General features: G+C 31.5%; 7 protein-coding genes across 7 annotated transcripts in view; 2 read left to right on the top strand and 5 right to left on the bottom strand.

Moving 5' to 3' along the window:
* Positions 1–22,323, bottom strand: part of CREG (Cellular Repressor of E1A-stimulated Genes) — a 188,776-nt gene that overhangs the window by 19,637 nt on the left and 146,816 nt on the right. The gene's annotated exons all lie outside the window — the stretch shown is intronic.
* On the bottom strand, positions 865–2,792 carry LOC149908402 (uncharacterized). Its single transcript, XM_090102204.1, has 5 exons — positions 2,241–2,792; positions 1,978–2,070; positions 1,578–1,643; positions 1,307–1,375; positions 865–959 (listed from the first exon to the last, which is right to left on the bottom strand). Exons 1-5 carry the CDS (start codon positions 2,533–2,535, stop codon positions 865–867), a joined length of 618 nt encoding a protein of 205 aa, XP_089958330.1. The 5' UTR covers positions 2,536–2,792.
* On the top strand, positions 5,136–8,072 carry Sur-8 (leucine-rich repeat protein shoc-2). Its single transcript, XM_090101854.1, has one exon. The coding sequence runs from the start codon at positions 5,459–5,461 to the stop codon at positions 7,151–7,153; it is 1,695 nt and encodes a 564-aa protein (XP_089957980.1). The 5' UTR covers positions 5,136–5,458; the 3' UTR covers positions 7,154–8,072.
* Mtl (Rac family small GTPase Mtl) lies at positions 9,042–12,057 on the bottom strand. The gene is made up of 6 exons (XM_090101855.1): positions 11,903–12,057; positions 11,690–11,805; positions 11,411–11,560; positions 11,248–11,330; positions 10,760–10,920; positions 9,042–10,130 (listed from the first exon to the last, which is right to left on the bottom strand). The coding sequence occupies exons 2-6, from the start codon at positions 11,803–11,805 to the stop codon at positions 10,053–10,055; spliced, it is 588 nt and encodes a 195-aa protein (XP_089957981.1). The 5' UTR covers positions 11,903–12,057; the 3' UTR covers positions 9,042–10,052.
* Positions 12,452–17,729, top strand: Tes (testin LIM domain protein). Its single transcript, XM_090101852.1, has 6 exons — positions 12,452–12,631; positions 12,718–12,847; positions 13,488–13,640; positions 13,981–14,060; positions 15,075–15,233; positions 15,612–17,729. The coding sequence occupies exons 2-6, from the start codon at positions 12,718–12,720 to the stop codon at positions 17,178–17,180; spliced, it is 2,091 nt and encodes a 696-aa protein (XP_089957978.1). The 5' UTR covers positions 12,452–12,631; the 3' UTR covers positions 17,181–17,729.
* Positions 18,114–18,743, bottom strand: Pfdn6 (prefoldin 6). The gene has a single exon (XM_090101853.1). It carries the CDS (start codon positions 18,613–18,615, stop codon positions 18,247–18,249), a length of 369 nt encoding a protein of 122 aa, XP_089957979.1. The 5' UTR covers positions 18,616–18,743; the 3' UTR covers positions 18,114–18,246.
* The window catches only part of LOC149908397 (uncharacterized), a 37,347-nt gene continuing 35,111 nt past the window's right edge, over positions 20,088–22,323 (bottom strand). The window contains exon 15 of the mRNA XM_090101850.1: positions 20,088–22,171. Coding sequence (XP_089957976.1) covers positions 20,150–22,171 — 2,022 coding nt within the window. The 3' untranslated portion in view covers positions 20,088–20,149. The remainder of the gene's footprint in view (positions 22,172–22,323) is intronic.

Here is a 22,323-nt window from a genome sequence, read left to right as displayed (position 1 = left end):
TTGTGGCGCTGCTGTAGCCTTATCAATTTTGACAGTAAAAAGTAGTGTTGCCTACCAGTTCGATATCTATATCTGACTATCGATAGTTTAGTGAGGTGCCCATTGTATCGATAAAAATACTACGTACTAGGTGGTACTAGCACAGACTAAGTACTAGATATTAAGTAAGCTCCAAGCGTTATTATTGCGAATAGGTATTAAAAATAAAACAGATTTCGTTTTCAATGTTTATTTATTTAATGCTCTTTTTCTTAATTTATTTGTTTTATATTTCATTAAAGCAATTTTATGGATACCTGCCATTTTTTGCACATATCTCTCCTCTATAGCTCCCTTTAAAATTTTATTTATAATACTTATTGCTCCAGTTATGGACATGAAGCCTAACAATATATGTTAAAAACATTTTTTTTAAACACATATTGTGTGTTTTCTGACACCCTAACCAGGAAAACTCCAAATCTTGAATTTTTTCTCTTATAATATTTGCCCCAATTTTGTTTTGGATACAGTTATCGTTTAAATAATTATGTATTATACAACTTGCTTCCCTGGACAACACTAGAAGTTTGGAACTTGGATAAACTAAATTACTATTTTTTAAAATAGTAATTTAGTTACAATACTTCATTATTTCCATAGGCAGCAGCCTGTTTAAGATTTTGTGTGGTTGTTTTACCCAAGCTATCAGCAGTTATTTTGGTTATTTGCTTCATAAATTTTCTTTTCTTTGGGCAATTTTTTTTCATAAAATCTGAAAACAAAATTTATGTTACAATTTATTTTGATGATTCATTGTGGTGGTGTGGTTAATAATAATAATTTTATCACTGAAAGAGATGTGAAAAGCACTTGTAATGTACATTATATTACTAATAATAAATTACCTTTACGCTTTTGTATGATACTCTTATTTTCATGAGTAGTTTTTATTTCTACTGTGGGTTCAGTTATATTTCCTGAAAATAAAAGTTATTTTAGTATTTGTAGTGAGCCCATCCATACAAAGACAATTCCACAGTTCCTATTCAAATGTTGTAAGCCCCAGATTTAAACAATGGCAGTTTAACTGTGAGATTGATAAGTCACATACAATAAACATATTATCTAAGTAACCACAAACTTAAAGATAGTGCAAGTGCACACTATACATATTGTGTGATCCTACATGTGTTATATAATTTATGAACACCACATTTTTTAGCATCTGTCAACCTTAAAAAAAAACCTTTTTCTAAATCCCATGTCTCTTGCAATCTGCACTAATAAAATCAAAGTTAACCAGTAAATAAAACCAAATACTAACCTGCATCTTCACAAAGAGTATGAAATTCTATTTCTTTGCATAAGGAACATGAAGTTTGGTCTGCCATATCTGTAAATCGGTAACAAAACAATTACTTTTAAATATAAAGTACCTACAAACATTACATACATATGAAACTTTGAATGTAATAACAGCTAATGGAATTCTCTTAAAAACAGCTTTATAGTAAAATCTGAGAACATGAATAAAAAACTTACTAAAATTTACAAACATGGATTTATCAACCTATAAACTATCATAAATCACATACCTGTAGGTCTTTTCATAACAACTGGAATAGCTGGAATGCATGATGGATGTTCATGATAATCATCACCTAAAACCAAAGAACTTATATAAATCTATACTATATATTATACTAATATTATAAAGCTAAAGAGTTTGTTTGTTTGTTTGAACACGCTAATCTCAGGAACTACTGGTCCAATTTGAAAAAATTCTTTCGGTGTTAGATAGCCCATTCATCGAGGAAGATATAGGCTATATATCACCACACTAAGACCAAAAGGAGCGGAGCCACGCGGGTGAAACCTTGGAGCACAGCTCGTAACTTATAAAATCCTGTCCTGATTACTATATTATAATTTATGTTTAATATAATACCATATTATAGGATAGCTTAAATAAAAATTTGAGTGCATAATACATACCTGCCCTTCCAATGACCAACATATTATCTGTAACATTTTCATTCTCATCAGATTCCACTTTGTGATAATTGTGATCACTCAGAGCATTTTGTACTGTAACAAGTAAATACATATGTAACATTTAAAAATATAATTCAAACACAAATAGAAGGTATGTAAAGTATGTCAAAGTATTTGTTTGGAGCCATGAAACCTGTCTTACCAAATATCAGCTATTTACATAATTTTTAATCATGTTATTTATAGCTCCAGGTAGAACTCACCAGTTTCACTGGAAGACAGGGGCACGCCGTGCGCTATTTCGTCATCCGTAAATAGGCATGGGTATGAATGCCTAAGCCTCTTGCCTTCTTCATCGAACTGATATCTATCGAAGTGTTTCTCACAAACGCGTTTGTGTCGAAGTTGATCTTTCGACAATCCGATGAGGGAGGAATTAGTGGGCACCAGAAAGGACATCCACAGGTTCCTCAAATAATCATTCTGCGGAAAACAAAAAAGCCGATTCGTCGCATTGGTTGCGGTGCAACCACCGACACAGCACTTTAATAGTCCCATGGCAAATTTAGCACTTCTTTACAGTGGAACACTATAAAGACTAGTAGAAGGTATCGTATCAAAAAACTAAGGAGTAATTGGATATTTTGAATCTCAACTCAAGCAAAAAGCGAGGAAATACACAAAACACCAGTACACTCAACTCAGTTATTCGACTGATAATAAACCTGTCCACTTATTAGTTTTATTTCGCGCGTTATTAATAAAACGTAATGGTACATAAGCAGCTGCGCGTTTAAGTCTATTATATTGTGAAAATCGAGAAAAAATAATTAAATTAAAGACACAATGGTCGTTTCATTCAAATAAATGTCAATTGTCATAACATGGCTTCTCAAAATGGCGCCGTAGCCGGAAACAAGTAGAAAAAAAAAAAAAAAAAAAAAGTACAGGAAGTAATGCAGCGCCACAACTAGCCATTTTGAAACTAGGCTGTCAGGGCCCTGATTGAGATTGAGGAATTGAGAATTGAGAAATTTGGCATTTGGCAAGTGCCAAGTGTCATTAGAATTTGACATTTTTATTTTATACAGATAAAAAATATGTAAAAATAAATATTTCATCATCATCATGAAGTCATCATGTGATCATCATCATCAGCCCACTACTGTGACACGGGCCTCCTGTGTGCAAATTAAGAGTAATTCAAGTTACTCTCTATATGTGTGCTAAATTCACGCTAAATTTAATTGTTATTGGATCAGTAGTATTTGCGTGAAAGAGTAACAAACACACACACACATCCTCACAAACTTTCGCATTTATAATATTAGTAGGACGGCTAGGACCTCTGAAGAGTCTACTTTTGAAGAGTTCGGAATAGTGATCAACTAATTATTTATAAAAAAACATCATTTATGAATACTATCAGAAATAATGTAAATATTTCTATTGAATAAACCAACATATCATTATCGAATAATAAACTGCGCGACTGCGCATAATATTATGGCCCTTCTCCCATTACTTCTAGAATACGATACTCGAGTAGAATACTGGTTAGATATTTGCTCGCTACCCGATGCTCGCATATTATGCGACTGAAAAATGACTAAATTCATCATCATGTGCTTCGTTTTTGTGGACGGACGTTATAATAAAAGCTATGCAATAGCTTAATAATAATATTAATTCATTTATTTATTGTAACAACAGTTATGTCGTTATGTCAAGCAATCAGAGATTCCAGTGACGAAGAAGCTCTTGCAGTTTTTCTTTTTTATAGAAATAGAAGACGCCAACGTAAGAGTAGGAAATACTGGATTCATCCATATATTGAGAGAAATTTGTAGCCGCACGAGAACTACAACATGATGATTAGAAATTTTTATCTTTCTACCGAAGAGATACCCGCGAGACGCGACGCAAAAGCGACCAACACGTCGTGCGATACTAGTCGCGTCGTGTAGGATACCGGTAGCGTAGTGTGCGAGCCTATATACAAATGTATGTGAGATACTCCGCAGCGAGTAGCGACTAGTCTCCGAGACTTGTAGGATACTTGAATCGCCTGTGCGTATCTTAATGGGAGAAAGGCCTATAGCAACTCCCTGTTTAGTGTTTGTAGCTCTGTGGTATTAGCTGTGGTAGCTCTCCATTCTTGTTAAGCGTCTTATTCACGGTCAATCCCCGACGTACGTCGGCTCAAGGCCGCGGTGCTGGATGTATCCTACTGACGATCGTGCGCGCATCAAGCATGGCAAGGGTTGCCAACTTTTATTTGAAGAAATAGAGTATATCTGATTTTAAAGGAGGTAAATAAAGAGTAAATAAATATTTTTAAAAATGTATTTATTTGTACTTTTTGCAGTAACTAAGAATTTTTCATTATTTTTAAATGAATTATATGAATCCAAACATTCCAAATCTAAATTTATATATTTCAAGAGCTCATTTTTAATTAATTTTTAATGAAGCTCGGTTTCTCTCTTCCCGCCACTTCACATTCATGACCGAAAAGACTCTTTCAGTAAATATTAAAGTGGCGGGAACAGAGAGTATATAGCTAATCATTTTTTTTAAACAAACAAATTCGTCAAGATATTTTTTTTAAATAAATTGCCATTTTTCTGCAGTGGACTTTTGCATAAAATCTGTGTTATTCAACAATTCGCCTTGGAGTTCTTTTAAAATAATAACTTCTGAATATAAACTGTCAATGTGTACAAGGTTGATCCAAAAGTAATGATAATTGGGATTTCCTGTGTACATAAAAATAAAAAATAACCGTTTCTTGCTTGCTCATGTACTCACTAAGTTATCACAAAAAAATCATATCAATAGGCCACGTTTCCAAGTATTTACATTAATTTCTGTTGGCAGCACTAATCTGCTGTACGTCCGCGCTATTCACTGTCCATCTGCACGACGTTCGCGGTGGTGGGGGTGCTTGCTGGATGAAAAGTTGGTCGTGCACATCCAGCAAGATAATAATAATAATTATTGACGTACGTCAACGCTATTCACTGTCGTTTTGCGTCGTGCATCGTGTATGACCTTGGCGGGACGTACGTCAAGATGGACCGTAAATAAGACGCTTTATCCGTTCTATACTTGCTCTGTGGTATTACGTACGATTTTTTATCTGTTTGATGTTTCGATTTGCGATTCAAAGAAAATTTGAAGATACGCTGTCCTTGTTCTAAAATTAATAATTTTTACAATTATTTCCATCTTAGTCATAATCGAAAAGTGTTTAATTGGAAGTGTTTTTGTTTTCGTAGGTATTAATATAAGACGCTTAATGACAAAATAGTGAATAACGGAGACAATTTTCCTAAACTGCATTTTGAATATCAGAGAATATCAGTATTGATTGTTTCCAATCATTGTAAAATAGTGCGATGAAAGTGGTTAATATCATTTATTTTGTTTAATACTTCAGTGATTAATATTAAAAATCACGTGTATTGACAAGTGCGGAATGAATCTCGATAATTCATCGAGAGAGAATTCGGAAGCGTTGGATTCCGTCGGCACAGTAAGCCCAAGAGAGAAATATCACAGTATGAAGGACAAAAAGGTATCAGTACCAAGTACGGAAGGTGCACGGCCCAAGGTCGTGACTGTTAAACACCCCGAGTCAAATAAACCAAAACCTACAGCTAAGAAAAACAAACCCATTCAAGCCGATTTAGATGTCATCAAAGAGTTCATGAGATGCAGAGATGAAGGAGTAAAAAGATTAGATCTCAGCAAATCTTCAATTACTTCTTTACCACCAAATGTCAGAGATTTGACTCATCTAAATGAGTTTTATTTATATGGAAACAAGCTGGTTGCTCTACCTGCAGAGTTTGGCTGTTTGACAAACTTACAAACACTGGCTCTCAATGAGAATTCACTGACAAGCTTGCCCGATTCTCTTGCAAACTTGCAATCATTAAAAGTTTTAGACTTGAGGCACAATAAATTGAATGATATTCCTGAAGTAGTCTACAAATTAACATCTCTAACAACTTTGTTCCTGAGATTCAATAGGATAAGAGTAGTGGGAGATGGCATAGCAAATTTAACCAATTTAACCATGCTTAGTTTGAGGGAAAACAAAATAAAAGAATTATCATCAGGAATTGGTAATTTAGTCAACTTGGTAACTTTTGATGTATCACACAATCATTTGGAGCATTTGCCTCAGGAGATTGGGAATTGTGTAAATTTGTCTACATTAGATTTACAGCACAATGACTTGTTGGACATACCAGAATCAATTGGCAATTTGCAGGCTTTGACCAGATTAGGACTGAGATATAATAGGCTTACTTCAATACCAGCTAGTCTTAGCAATTGTGTTAACATGGATGAGTTTAATGTTGAAGGAAACTCTATTTCCCAGTTACCAAATGGTCTACTTTGTAATTTAACTAAATTAACCAGCATTACTCTATCAAGGAACTCATTTGCAAGTTATCCATCAGGAGGCCCTGCTCAATTCTTTAATGTTTACTCTATTAATTTAGAACATAACCAAATTGATAAAATACCATATGCTATATTTTCCAGAGCAAAAAATCTCACAAAACTCAACATGAAAGAGAATTTATTGACTTCTCTCCCTCTTGATATAGGAACATGGCTGAACATGGTGGAGCTCAACTTGGGCACAAACCATCTCACCAAACTACCTGATGACATACAATGCTTACAAAACTTGGAAGTTTTGATCTTATCCAACAATCTCCTAAGGAGAATTCCCCCCAGCATTGGTAACTTGGGAAAACTGAGAGTCCTGGACCTTGAAGAAAATAAATTAGAAGTTTTGCCAAATGAAATAGGATTTCTGCATGAATTGCAGAAGTTAATAGTTCAGTCTAACCAATTGACTACATTACCCCGCTCTATTGGTCACTTGGTTAACCTCACATTCTTGAGTGTAGGTGAAAATAATTTGCAATATTTGCCTGAAGAGATTGGCACACTTGAAAATTTAGAATCACTATATTTGAATGATAATCCAAATTTGTGCAACTTGCCATTTGAACTGGCCTTATGTGTTAGTTTGCAAATAATGAGCATTGAGAATTGTCCATTAACTGCTATTCCATCTGATGTAGTGTCACTTGGGCCATCATTAGTAATTCAATATTTAAAATCGAAAGGCCCCTATAGAGCCATGTGATATGAGGAAGATGATTATTTACCATCTACATCTGGCACTGAAATACCTTAAATTCTATTAATCCAAGAAAATTAAAGGATAATTTCAAATACGACAGCATGTCATTGTAACTTCTTTGAAATCATGCTATAAGTTTTATTATGTGTTTACATAATGTAAAACAGAATTTAATCAACATTACTTTAAATCAAAGTTATGCTTTAACTACTTAAATGTATCGGTGTTGTATATAAATCTAGATATCAAATGTTCAGTACTTTCTAAAAGTAAATCTTATTTTAAAAATGTTTTTATTGTATATCCAGTGGCCAAAAAGGTATGATTTATTATTATATTATCTTAGATAAGAGGACATGTAACTGTATGTTATTTATATATTTTATGTGTTGCTGTTGTATAAATGTGTAGATTTAATTTCCAGAAATTACTATAAGCTTAAGCAAAAGCATGACAGCAAATATTTTAATATTTTAGTAATCTTATCAAGAAAGTACATCTATGTTAAAAATTACCATTTGAATTGAATAGAGGTATGTATTTGCTTAATGTCATCATTGATGTATATAGGATTTAATATGTGTACATTAGTTTATTAAGGTTGGCTTTGATTGTTTAGAAAATAAAAGTATGTCACATAAGACAATGTGTAACATATATAATTGCAAGTTATACCTACCTAGTTATTAAACAATGAATGCAAGTCTTGTATTTAGTAAATGATTAATTATTTGACTTTGAAAACTATTGTACACCTAGTGTCCCTTGAAAATAGGTATGGTAAGGATTTTATTAATTTTTTCTATGAAAACATTTAGGATCTCATGGTTTCTCACAGTATTTCACTTTATTTTGTAAATGTTTCTCTCTGAGACATTGCATTGAAACTTATTTATGTGTTTTAACTAATAATTCTCTATGTGTAAACAAAGTTGTTATAGGTGTTACATTTTATGTATAGCTGGCTTTTTAAAATAATGTTTCATTGTTTATCAGTGTTGTAAAAATATTGCATTTACTATTTTAATGTTTATATAGGATTTGTAGTAAGAAGTTGTGTGCTCATGTATAGTCCTTAGTTTCTTACTTACATCTTTCATTCTCTAATTACTTATATTAAAGGTATCAAAGAATAAATGCGTCATCAACTTGTTTTGCACATAATACCAATTGTCAATTGAATATGGTATGTTGACATTCAAAACTGATCCTTATGATAGTCATGTCCAATTATTATTATCAGACCATATGTAATATACATACTTTTGAATGGCCTATAAGTGAATGCTTCTAACTTGTGCATTTTTGGCTAATAATTATTATGAAAAAATATAGTTATCCCAGTTAGAACAACTATATTACCCCTCTGTCATCGAGGTATTATTGCAGTACATAGTAACTCAATGCCCGCTGTACAGATTGTTGGCTTTTTAATTTTTTAACTTCATAATGATTCATTTTTGAATACCTACTTTTCACACAATAATTTTATTATTGGTTGTTTTATTGTGATTAATATAAACTGTGATTGTTATGTATCTAAACAATTGAGTAATTAGTATGTACTAACATACGGTCTACATATTTCAATAAACAAAATTTAATTTTGTTAAAGGTTTGAACTATATTGGCCATTTGGAACTTTGTTAACAAACTGGTTAAAATATAGGTAAGTAATGCATTTAATTACCATCCACGGTGTTCTATAATTATGTGACAAAAAGACTTACTGTGTATTTTTTTTAAGATTACTTTTGCCACTGTAAGATTTATGTACTCCTATGTGTTATTAATTAATATGAAATAAATTATATAAATCGTGCAAGTTGTTTTATTTAAAATATGTAATGCTTCATTTTGGCTTCAATGAAAGGATTAAAACAAACACAGATTAAATTCAATAATTTATAAAGTGCAGTTACATAAGTTTATTATATCGATAGATTGCGCATTTCGTCCTTAAATATAAATAATTGAAGTTATATACAATATATTTCAAAGCGTTACCTGTAAATCAAAGCAATCTATAAAATATCTAAAGAACAATAATCGTTGCAGTATGATAACGCACTTGAATGCTTATTCATTCTTACATATAAAAATATTCGCCCTAATAAATCACTATAAAACACACAATATCATCATCACATGCCCATTAGACAGTATGAAACTAAACTATAATACAAAATTCGATAAAATGAGACAAAAATATTAGAATAAATATGTAGCATCAATATATAGCTATCCAAAATGCCATACTTGACGAGTGACAAAATATATTTGATACAAAAAATAAATTTATCAATACTTTTTGTCGCAAAAATGCTAATAAATGCTGCTGACTTTTAATTATAAATGCTGAACAGTACAAAACATTCATCCTTGCAACTAATGACAGTACTATTTGAGTAAGTTAATACAATTTACTAGCATCTATGATCAGTCCTTATTCACAAGTTACATATTAAGAATATATTTCAAAAACCTTTTAATATCATCATTGAGGTTCATTTGTGTAATATTATAAAAATAACATTGTTACTCAATATTATTTAACAGTAACAATTTGTTTCCAACCGTAACAGCTTTATTTTACAAACATGTCTAAACTTACACCTATATTCATAAATCTTTGGCATATCTATTTACTTAAAAAGCAGAAAATATACATAAGAATGTATTATTGTGATGATTCGTTTGTAATCTTGAAATTATATTATTATGGCACATTATATCGCATAAAAGGATAAGAAGTAGCATGAATAATATATTGTGATCCGCTAAATATATCAAGGTTTTTTCTAAAAGCATTCACAAATTGGTTCAGAAACACATTATTACTGTCACCTTGAGATTCCTGCATGAATATGTTGACTTAACTTTGTCATTTTGTGCATCACATTTACATGATAAGACACTTCCTTTGATGTCTCTTTTGAGGCTCTGGCCTTAATACTGCACGAACTGCTTCATCAAATACCTGTTATAATAAGAATTGAAAATTTATAACTTGATATAAAATATTTAAGAGATGTTTTTTAATGTTCTTTTTAAAATCCAATAGAACTATTTATATGTAGACATGTGTTTTTAAATGGAAATTCCTATTTCCTCTTTTGGAAGTCAGGGCTCACAACAGTCTGACAAACATAAATATGTAAATATTAATATAAGTATGTAATATTAATAATATATTTTGTATTAAGCAAGAGTAAATAGCTATGTTAGGCAATTGAAATATTTGAATTTTTTATAACAATAAATTTTTATGGATGTTTGTTACTCTTTCACATGAAAACCTAAGAATGGATTTAGATGATACTTGGCAGTGTGACTTATATACCAGAATGACACATAAGCTATGGAAGTACTTCATTGCCTATAGGTAAAATTGCATGGCAAAGTTTAAAATAAATTGAAGGGTATACACCTATACCTACGATACAAGCTGTCTAATATGGCCTGCAGGTCATATTATCTTTTGAATAATCAGGTCCTACTATAATATTGTTGTATTTTTATGTTTAATTAATTTAAGATAATGATTTCTATGTATTTAATTTTATATTTATGGTGAATAAATGATTATGATTATGATTAAATATATACCTGTTTGAGTCCACGCTGAGTCAAAGCTGAGCACTCCATATATTTCACAGCTCTGATCTTATTTGCAAGTTTCTGTCCCTGTTCCCGCTTTAGAGGCGACATGCCTTGCTCAGACAACAAGCTCAGTGTTTCACGATCATCTCGTAAATCAATTTTTGTACCTGAAATTATTCAATATATCTTTTAAGTACTTAAATTTTTAAAGACATTCAAAACTCCTGCTAGAATAATTTTTTTTTTATTGAATTAAGTATAATTTTTTTTTATTGTAATGACACATAGTATACAAGGCACATATAGAGATGCTTTTTGGGATAGTTTTTTCACATTTAACCAATAAATTATCAGGTATACGTAAATGTCTGTGTGGGTAGTACAAGAAGTGAAACAGAAAATTTAATGCAATATAAATGTTGTAATTTATTAGTTAGGTTTAAATTTAGATCAAGACAATGTCATAAAACAAATTCCATTTGGATTCTACTTACCAACCAGGATGATAGGGGCATCAGGACAATGATGTTTAATTTCTGGATACCATTTTGAAGTTACATTTTCATAAGATGAGGGACTGAAAATCAACAGATATTTGTGTTATTTGAACAGATCTTAGAATAACTCATGATTATATTACATTTTTAAATTAAGCACCTTGTCACACTGAAACAAATAAGAAACACATCAGTTTGTGGGTAACTCAATGGTCTCAGTCTATCGTAATCTTCTTGTCCCGCTGTATCCCACAATCCTAATGAAACTGCTACTCCATCAACAACCATTGGTGCTGAATAGTTGTCAAATCTGTAACAGCCAATTTATTAAACATTGATTCAGATTGTTTTAATTTAATTTCCAATAAAAAAATTTAACTTTAAAGCGATCTTATTCATCTAAAATTAACAATGCTTATTTCAATAAGAAATTACTTACACTGTAGGAACATATTCTCCCGGAAAACTATCCGTAGTGTAAGATATAAGCATACAAGTTTTTCCAACAGTACCATCACCTACAACCACGCACTTAATTGGTCGTCCTGAAGACATCTAAAACAACGTAAACTTATGATAAAAATATACAGAAACCAGATTATGAGTCACAAAAAAGCAAAAAGTTGAAATGGAAATACACTTATAAATGCACCTTATTATAAGTTTTATTAACTATTGGTTTGTTTTTATTATTATTATTATTCCGTATATTTGTTTAATTCACTGTATTTTAAGGATAATAATTCATTTAGGGATTTTAAAGCCAAAACTCGATCCCAATATAGAAAAAACACATTGAAAGATGGTTGCTTGGTTGCCAGATAGAAGAAATTTATTTTGTGTGTTTGTGTATTAGAATATTGTAACAAAAATTTAATTATCAAAAAAAAATATAAATTTAAGGGATATAATTGTTGTATATAATGTATATGATAACATGGAATTTTGCGAAGTAATTATGACTCATCATTCTTACACCTTGAACTTGGAATATGTAACCGCTGAAGTAAACGTAGACTATTATACAGTATCTTTATATTATATGATAGTTCATTTTTGAAGCAATAGAATTTGAATATAATAATAATATATAAGAAAGATCGACTGTATTTTGTTTATTATGAATATGGAAATTGTTTAAAGAACTGGCAATACTGATGACAAATTGTCAAATTAACGAGATATTATTGGTCAATCGGTTCCGTCAATGGTCATTGATGATTATTGTTTCATACATTTATTTGTTGTTTGTAATAATTGAAGTCGATGTATTGTGTATTGTTACTACGTGCATATTTTATCAAACGTTATGATATTTAAAAGATTTTAAAATACAGTATCTGTTTTGAGACCTGTTTGGATTACGTATCCCATAAATAAGGTATGGAACGGTTATTATTTCTTTAGTTAAGTACTTATGTATTTTTTAAGTTTGTCGGGCATAATATGATTACATATGTATTTTAGATGAGTGAATCATGCGTGGAGACCCCTGAAGCGCCGGCTTGGTTATCTAAATTGGAGAGTCAACGAGAAAAATTAAGTAAAGCAAGATTAGGTCATGATAGTGGCGCGGGAGCTCCTTGCAATTCTTGCGGTAAATTAAATTATTATTTTACTTTATCTATATTAAAGAATTTATTATGTAAATATCTATTTAACATTCTTCTGGACTAACAGTTGTCTCGTGTTTAGTTCTCTGGGATTAAAGCTGTAAGTACAACGATAATGGACCAATGTATCTATCTACATTTTAATTTCATTATAAGATCCATATATTTACTTCCATGGATTATGTTTAGCATGACACACTTTACTTTAAGCTCATTAGGTTTTTGCTGTGTTATTTTATTTCAAAAACTTGATGCACAAGTTAGTTTGACTGTCATATTATTAACAATGTTAATGTAGAAAAACATTACATAAAATTGTTTTTGATTTTTGAATTAATTTAATGTTTAGTAATGCAAATGTAATCAGTATTTCAGCCTGTTCTTCAAATTTATTTTAATTCTTGCTGCTGCTATTTCTTATAAACAATATTTTTTTTTTAATTCCCAAAATATTTAGAATTGTTGCCTAGAAAGCTTCAATATAGCTAAATTATTCCTTCTTCGCTAGTATGTTTATTATTAAAAGCATTCCTTTATTTTACAATATAAAATCTTTTCTTTTCCTAACATTGTTTAATTCTTAATGTTACTCCTATATTTCATGTGATAATGATTAAATTTCAGGAACGTCATGTCCTGGGCTAGATTTACATTTCTGGCGCAAGGTTTGTCGAGCCTGTCATTGTAGTAAAGATGTACATGATGTACAAGACGATGACCTGTCTGGGTGGGCTCAGTTTGAGCTGTTGGGAACTGCGAAACCTAAAAAGGCTTCCCGTAAGTTCATTTATTATTCTATTTATGTACACTGTTATCATTAATTTATGAATAATATTGAATTATGAATGATTAATGTCTTAATTACAATAACAAATACATAAATAATATTGTGTTTGCTTATCTGTCTGTCTGAATTCGTTTTAATGAAACTTAATTGAAAACTGCATATCACAAGATGTTATTCATGCTTTTTATATCTTTCTTATTTATAACTACTGTTATTATAGTTTAATTTTGCTTATACCTATATTATTTTTTTAATAGTACTTGTATTTAAAAATCAATTCTCAATAATATTGTAGTCATTTTCATTAATTGAATTTATATGATTTTACAGTGCCTCTTATAAAAATTCGTGGAGTCACCGATAAGCCTGTTAAACTCGATTGGGTACCACCTAACGCTTCCACTGAATTGGTAAGACTTATTTTATCTGTTATCTAAACGGATTTGCTTTATCTATTCTGAATATATATTCGTAATCATTATGAAGTATTGCAATAACATTTGATAAGATATTTCCGATACCTGATAACAAGATAGTTCAATATATATTTACAAATCAAATATGTATTACTATATGTTTTCTATTGATTTTTAAAAACCGTTTTGGTATAATTGGTTTGGCAATGGATACATAGATTTTATCATTGGTATTCAATATATGTACAATATTTAATCAATTAAATTAATTTAGTTTTGTAATGATTAACTAACTTGTTATGTTATATAATTTAATTACTATTCTGAGTTTCAATTATTTTATTAAAAAATGTTATATAATAACCAAAAAGATATATAAATATCACATCATTACAGTAATAACCTTTACATATTTCTGAATTGAGTTATGTGTATTCCAATCAGAATGCTAATTAAAACAATATTCCGATCTCACTACAACACAAAATCTGTTAATTGAAATATGGCAATACTACATAAAAAATGTCCTGCTATTTCATTAAAAAAATAAAAAAAACAATTTAAGGAATTATTTATACAAGGACATAAGGACAAGGCAGTGATGATTCAGATCCCAACTTATTTAGACTGTTGGTCAATTGACCATAATAAAGTGTAGGTGTTATTATTATTAGGATGATTAATCTTATAAACCCGCTACTTTATTTGGGTCTAGTGCATTTGGATAAAGATGCACATGTGCATGATTTTTTATTATGTAGATGTGTGAAATTGTTGATTTGGATCTGGAATATTGCACATACTTCAGATCTCTTAAGACATGTTTTGGTAGTTTCATAATTGAAGACACTTGAGTCATACTTTCTGTTTTTTAATTTGGTAAATACCAATGTCAGATCTGAGGGGCTACCATGACTTCTTATAGCAATACCAATTCCAGTTTCTATATCTATGGCTATAAGAGTAATTCCCCTAGTTATGGGCTTTCATAAATACATTTATCGTTAGGTATCGGAATACATGTCGTGCCTGGGCCCGCTGGCGCCCGTGTCGGGCTCGGAGGCGGCCCGCAAGCGGCGCGCGCAGCTCCGCACGCAGCTGCCGCCGCACGACGTGGCGCCCGCCGCCAGGCACCACGCCACGGACCAGGAGAAGTCGGAGCACACGGTATGTGGCGTGTAATCGTGTTGTTAGTGTTTATTGCCAGGATCTTTATGGTAAGGCAAGGTTGCCGAGTAAAAGGAGAAACAATAGTAAATGTGTATCTCTCATGTATTAACAGTACTATTAATTGAAAACTGGTTATAAAATAATGTCTTTAATAGATACCTAGCTAAATTTATAACAGAGTTGATCCTAAGTTATTCACTATTCAAATAATTTAATTAAATTCTAGTGTATAAACATATGTTCATGTAATAACAGTAAAATTTTTGTGTCGCTTTTACAAGCAGAATAGTCTTATTGTAGTATGAAAGTTGTAGAAACATTATTCAAGTCATGAAGTGATATATTTCTATACTAATATTATGGTTTTTTTTACAGGAGTACATCTCTCGTATCAAGGACCATGTCGTGGGTATGGGTAATGTTGTGAGAGTGGGACCGCTGCAAAGTGCTGAAATATGCTCGGTCGAAAATAGCAAAGTTCACACAGCACCCAAATCGTACGCGCTACCATTGAAGATATCGAATATATCTCGTGGCGTAAAATACAACATAGTACCGAAGAATGCTTCTGATAAAAAACTCGTTTTGGACTCTCAGGGCAATGTAGTTAGCAGTGCTGCTAATTTACCAGATTATAAGTCTAGCCCCATTTTGAGTCGCATTGTTAAAGATAAGCTTCATGTTATGAAAATCGAGTCTGATCGTATCAAAAGTGCAGTAGAACATGGCCCAGTATATGACAAACTCTTAAAGAACTTGAATGATCTCAATATGCCAGTAACTAACGATGTCTACTTACAACCGATTAAACTTTTCCGTGATGAGTACAACAAGAACCCCCAATTCAAAGAAGAAGTCAACGAGTTCGCGTCAAAGGCTTTGGGGACTCAAATTATACCAGATCTGATGACTGTCACTAACAATAACGTTATGGGAACTGCTAAACTACTTGATAGCAGATTACAGAAAGGAACAATTTTTGCGCCAAATGGAGAGATATGGAGCTGGAAGCAAGAACCAGTAACTCCAGAACATAGTGGCACTATATGTTCCACAAAGATCAGTCCCCAATATTCAACCACAACTAAGCCGCTTAATCAAGTTGAACCTCAGCAAACTGCTCCTCTGAGAGAGTATCTGAGGACTCATTCTGAGGAGGATCTTCCTCCTCCACCCCTCCCTAATTATAATACACACCCAGGCAACTTAACCCCACAAACATTCAATGACAATTCCCAACTTTCTGACATTCCTGTACAAGTTAGTAACTATGCTGAACAGCTTGATCCTATTCTCACGCAATTCGCTGATATATCTCTTAGTCCAGCTGAATTAGAGTTTAATAGAAAACTATACAATGAAGGAGTGCCTTGTCAGCGTTGTCAGAAACCAATGTTTGCAGGTGAAGTCGCTGTTAAGGCTGAAAGGGCTGGACAGGAGTCCATATGGCATCCTCAATGCTTCACTTGCTGTAAGTGTGGCGAGCTGTTAGCTGACCTTGTGTACTTCTATTACAAAGGGGAAATATATTGTGCCAGAGATTTGGCCAATGTTCTCGAAATACCGCGCTGTGCTGGGTGCGATGAATTGATTTTCACTCGACCCTACACAGCCGCAGAAGGCAGAGCCTTCCATGTGCAACATTTTTGTTGCTATCACTGTGATGCACCTCTTGGTGGAAAGAAATATGTGCCAGATGATAAAACTGGCTTACCTATTTGTTTGCAATGTTATGATCAATTTTATGCAGAGCGCTGCCGAGCTTGTGGTGGTGTGATAGGCCCTGAACAGCAAGGTGTGTCGTGGAGTAATATGCATTGGCACGCTAACTGCTTCATATGTTCAGGCAGAATGTGCGGTAAAAGTTTATTGAGTGGCCGCTTTGTTGTTAAACAGGAAATGCCTTTTTGTAGTGTGCCTTGTGTACAGAGTAGAATTAAGTGAAATAATAGTATTATTCATATTATATAATGAAAGATATAGAAGTATCAAATTGTGTGACATCTATTTTTATATTTATAAATGATAACTTTGCATGACATATACATAAGATTTATAACTTTTGAATTGTTTCCTTTTTAACAGTTGGTTACGAATTAATTACGGTTTGTATAGACTGTGAATGTTGACATGTAATATTTCATCAAATTTTTTATGAAATAATCAAAAATACAAATTTTATGCTATTTTTTAAATATGTAAGGCGAGTGATTATATATTCCTAAGTAAAGTGGTCATTGACCATCATAATTAAAATGAAGTCAGTTAATTAATACTTGTGAACATAATATCTTCCACTGAACTATTTGTAAAATCATAAATTATATCCTGTTTTTCAGTAAAATTTATTGTATGAAATTAAAATATCTACTGTTTAAAAAGAAAATAATTGAACTGCCAGAATTTATACTAGAATTTAGTATTTATTTATATTTAGAGGACTGAATAGTGATTTTTCTACACTTAGTATGTAAGCATGGGGACCAATTTTTTAATTGTCAAATAATTGAATTTACAAAGTATAAAGAAATATTAAACATTATATAATATATTCATAAAAAAGAAAAAGACCATATTAAATTTACAAGTTTATTATTTATAAAATGTGTTAAATATTGACTTTACTGATTATATTATTATATACCATATATTGTGCCATTGAATGCATTTTGTATTATTATTTAAGCTATGGGATAAATAAATATAAATCTTTTGAAAAAAACTGACTTTTTTTAATACCCTTATTACTGCTATATGAAGATTGGAAGTGAATCCAGAAGCAAGGATCTCCATATTCATAAGTTCATAACATTAGTATAATAGCAAATATGGTATCTCGAGCTCATATCAAGATAAGACAATTGAAAATTTCACAACTAAAAATAAATGAATAATTTATTTTTGTATAGACATTGAGTGTCCGAAGACAACATATTAGTAAATTAACAGGGATTCACACAAAGTTTTAATAAAAATTAAAGCACTTATGATAGATAATGATAAAGAACAGTTACGCAGTAATTTTTAAGTTTCCAAGATCATTCTTCAGTTTATTAAGGTTCTCTTGTATTGCTTGCTGTTTGTTTTCTAAAGCCGATATATTACCATCTGTTCTTTTGATTTCTTTGCTGATATATTCCATACGTTTTGCGACATTTTGTCTAGCTTCTTCTAGATCTTGTTTTACTAATACTGGGCCTATTAGCTTATATACCTCAGAATCATTCTTTAATAGTGATAATTCTTCTTTAACCGCCTTGTTTTCATTTAATTGGCTATCTAGTTGTTGTTTCATTGCTACAGCCTTATGATACTCTTTTTGAAGACCATTGAATACTTCGAGTTCCTTTTGCAGTTTTTTCTGTATTTCTTCGGCCATTATGGATTAATAATTTATTTTCTAGTTATTAATGTTATTCCAGCAGACAATAAATAGATTTTGCAGCTTGATTTGCGTTCTAGATGAAATAAGGTTAGAATTAATATTTTCGGTAAGTCAAATTGACAGATGTGTTGAATGACAGAAGTCAGAACATGGTAATTGGTAGTGGACATAGATACTTTTTGTATGGACGCTGGCATATCGACCCGCCGCCATTTTGATTTTTTTTCAAAATCGCGGCGCACGATTAAAGTGGTATGTATGGATAGAGGACACATAGACGAACAAAAAATGTCTCATAACATAGTACCCTAAAGCGTCACATTACCGAGATATTTGGAGGTAAATATTCACTTATGAGTACAACGACAAACACTAAAAATAGACTTATTACGTGTCTATATGCATAATATTATCTCCAAATAATCACTCCCAGGTAGATTATTATTATTACAGGAAGAAAGTAGGTATTAATTACATTACTTACATTTTTATGTAATGTATGTATGTTTTTATGTAATGAATGTACCTACTTTCTTCCAATAAACTGTTAATAATAATAATCTACCTGGGAGTGATTATTTGGAGATAATATTATGCATATAGACACGTAATAAGTCAATTTTTAGTATTTGTCGTTGTACTCATAAGTGAATATTTACCTCCAAATATCTCGGTAATGTGACGCTTTAGGGTACTATGTTATGAGACATTTTTTGTTCGTCTATGTGTCCTCTATCCATACATACCACTTTAATCGTGCGCCGCGATTTTGAAAAAAAATCAAAATGGCGGCGGGTTTGATATGCCAGAAAGTTTCAATGCCCTTTAAATCTAGTTATGCGCGTTTAAAAGTGAGTTAAGGGATTACCAATTATTATGTACTTGCCAATTACAACGATGACAACATAGGTAATATTATCTCAAGATTATCTCTTAGTAATTAATAGGTATAACTTATAACCTTATTATTTATTTCCTTATTTATTCTATAAAAGAGAATAAATAAGAGTTGAGTTGTGTTCTTTGATATCATCTAGGCTTACTCTACTTTAACTATACCTACTTTAGTACGCTTCGCGGTTTCACCCTCGTCACTCCGCACCTGTTGGTCTTAGTTTAAAGATATATAGCCTTTCTCGACAAATGGGCTATCTAACGCCGAAAGAATTTTCAAAATCGGACAGAAGTTCCTAAGAATTGCGCGTTCAAACAAACGAATAAACTCTTCAGCTTTACTAGTTTTCCGCCAGCAGCTTCGCCCGCTTTGTCTAAAATCTAATATATTTTTGTTATTTATCAAAACCTTCCTACCAACCAAAAGCCATTTAGGTATATTATATGAATCTATTTTATTGCTGTTGTCTCATTATTATTCATAGGATGATTAGGTACAATACAAAGGATTTAAATAATGGGAGAAAGAAGGAGAAGAAATATATATTTAAAAATTTATTAACTTACGGTACCTAAGTATAACAACATAGAAAATAACATTATATAATAAATAATTTCTTAGACCTATAGGATTTTATAATTTTTGGCCATATTCTAAAGTCCATGCGTAGCCAGCATTCGGGTCCCCGCTCTTCTCAGCCTCTTGTTGAATTTTTTCAGTCTTTTTCAATACATTTTGTAACGTTTTATATAGTTCCGCGTTAGGTGTAATATATTTAGATTTCTTTTCTTCTTTTGACTTGCGTTTACCGAATCTTTCACGAACGAATTTTTCATATAAATCTTCATCATCATTTTTATCATCATCATCATCATTTTCTTCCTCTTCTTCTTCATCGGTATGACTTGCGTCTTTATTTTTATAATTTAGGTTAAAATTGTCACGATAATCATAATTGTTATATTTTTTTCTTTGATCGGGCTCTTTATGACTGTATGAATTTTCCGACTTAACCTTTTCATATAAAGGTTCTTCGTAGTTAAAAGATAAAATATCATCAGGCAATTTTATGTCAGGTAACTTGATCGATATGTCACCGAATTTAATATTCAAATTATCATCAAACTTTTCATTTCCTGGCGGAGGATCAGACTCTGCTTCTTTATTTTCTCCAACTGAATCATTGTTAGATATTGGAGTTTCTGTCTGTTCATTACTTTCTGCCTCAACGTGTTTATAATCTAAAGGAATTCTTTCAAACTGTTGTTTTAAATCTACTTTTTTATTTTCAACATCACCAACCTTATCTTCTTGAGGATTTTCAACCTTTAAATGTGAGCTTTTTAGTTCCTCGCTTGATTCACTATCGTCACCCTCAATGTTCTGTTCTATGACAGGTTTAATTTCTCCATCGTTTATATTAACAATTGTTTTCAGATTGCCAGAAGTTGTGTCGTTTGAATGTATGTTTGAATCAATAGGGGAATTTTCATATGAGTCATTTTTGTCAAAAACTTTCGAATTAGCATTGCCGGACTCGTTCTCAGTAGAAATATTCTCTTTAGATATCTGCTCAGTACTTTCATCGATGTTCTTGTCAATAGGATTTTTATAGTTTTGTGTAAAATTTGATTGGTTATATGTATCATCATTATCTTCTGTCTTTAGATTCTCGTCTGAATTCCTGCTATCATGGTTTTTAAATTTTGCGTTAATTTGTTCGCGTTCAATGTTTTCCTCACTGTTGCTATTCTCAGTTGTTTCATCACTATCCTCCTTATTTATATTATGTTTAAACGAAAGTGGTTTCAGGTTTTTTACGGTTTCTTTACTTTCATTACTGTCGTTATAGGTTTCGTCACTATTGTGTAAAAATGGTCGTGATTTTTTGCGATCGTTATCTGAATTATGATAATCAAGGTTTTCATTCGAAGAATTTTCCTGCAAATTTGATAGGCGGTTTTCGTATGAATTTGCTGTTGATTCGTTATTTCTTTCAGAACTTTCATTACGTCTGTCTATTTCCTTAGAACCACTACTGTCATCACTTTCAGAGCTTTCATCTATTTCTTGTGAGCTTCTTTTATTATTAGAGCTTAATTCTTTCAGTTCATCGCTTGCAGATTCTTCAACAGGAATTTTCCGTGGTATGTGTTTAATGTAAGTATCTTTTAAAGTATCACTTTTGTAAGGTTCATGTGTAGTTTTTATGTTAAAATTAGCCAAATTCGCAGTATTTACCTCTCCCTCCGGTTCTAATTTTTCAGTAGAATCAACGTCATGGTTTGTAACGTAATTGTAGACAGCTGGTGCAAATCGTTTTTTCCTTAAACTATTGCTTTTGTGGCCTGCAGTTTTATGAGAAATTCGCCCTTTATTTTCTTTTATAACACTGTTTTTAGCAGCTTTTAATTCTTCAAAACTAGTTTTATTTACGTTAAGAATATGATCACAGTCATTTTGTTGAGTAGTCGTGGAATTGATACTTGAATCTAAATTAGGTATATCATTATTTTCATTTTCAACTTCATTGCATTTGTCATTGATATTACTACGGTTAGTGATATTCATAGTGCATTGTGTTGAATTAACACAATTTATTGTTCCATTTGTTGTGTCATTAACCAGTTTGTGTTCTATAATGGCATCTGTTATCTGTAAAATGTTTAATTTAATATAAATTATACGCAAAATTTGTAATTCTTTAGGATCAGCTAAGTGCAATGAACAATATGGTGCATATTTGAGATAATAATATATTATAAGCGTGGATAGGTGAATAAAACAACATATAAGTACTAAGTATA

Source organism: Colias eurytheme, chromosome 5, assembly GCF_061535395.1.
Source record: "Colias eurytheme isolate Ceu_HAF_F1 chromosome 5, ilColEury1 Martin Lab GWU primary, whole genome shotgun sequence".
Classification (NCBI taxonomy): domain Eukaryota; kingdom Metazoa; phylum Arthropoda; class Insecta; order Lepidoptera; family Pieridae; genus Colias; species Colias eurytheme.
This window is presented reverse-complemented; position numbering and strand designations above follow the sequence as displayed.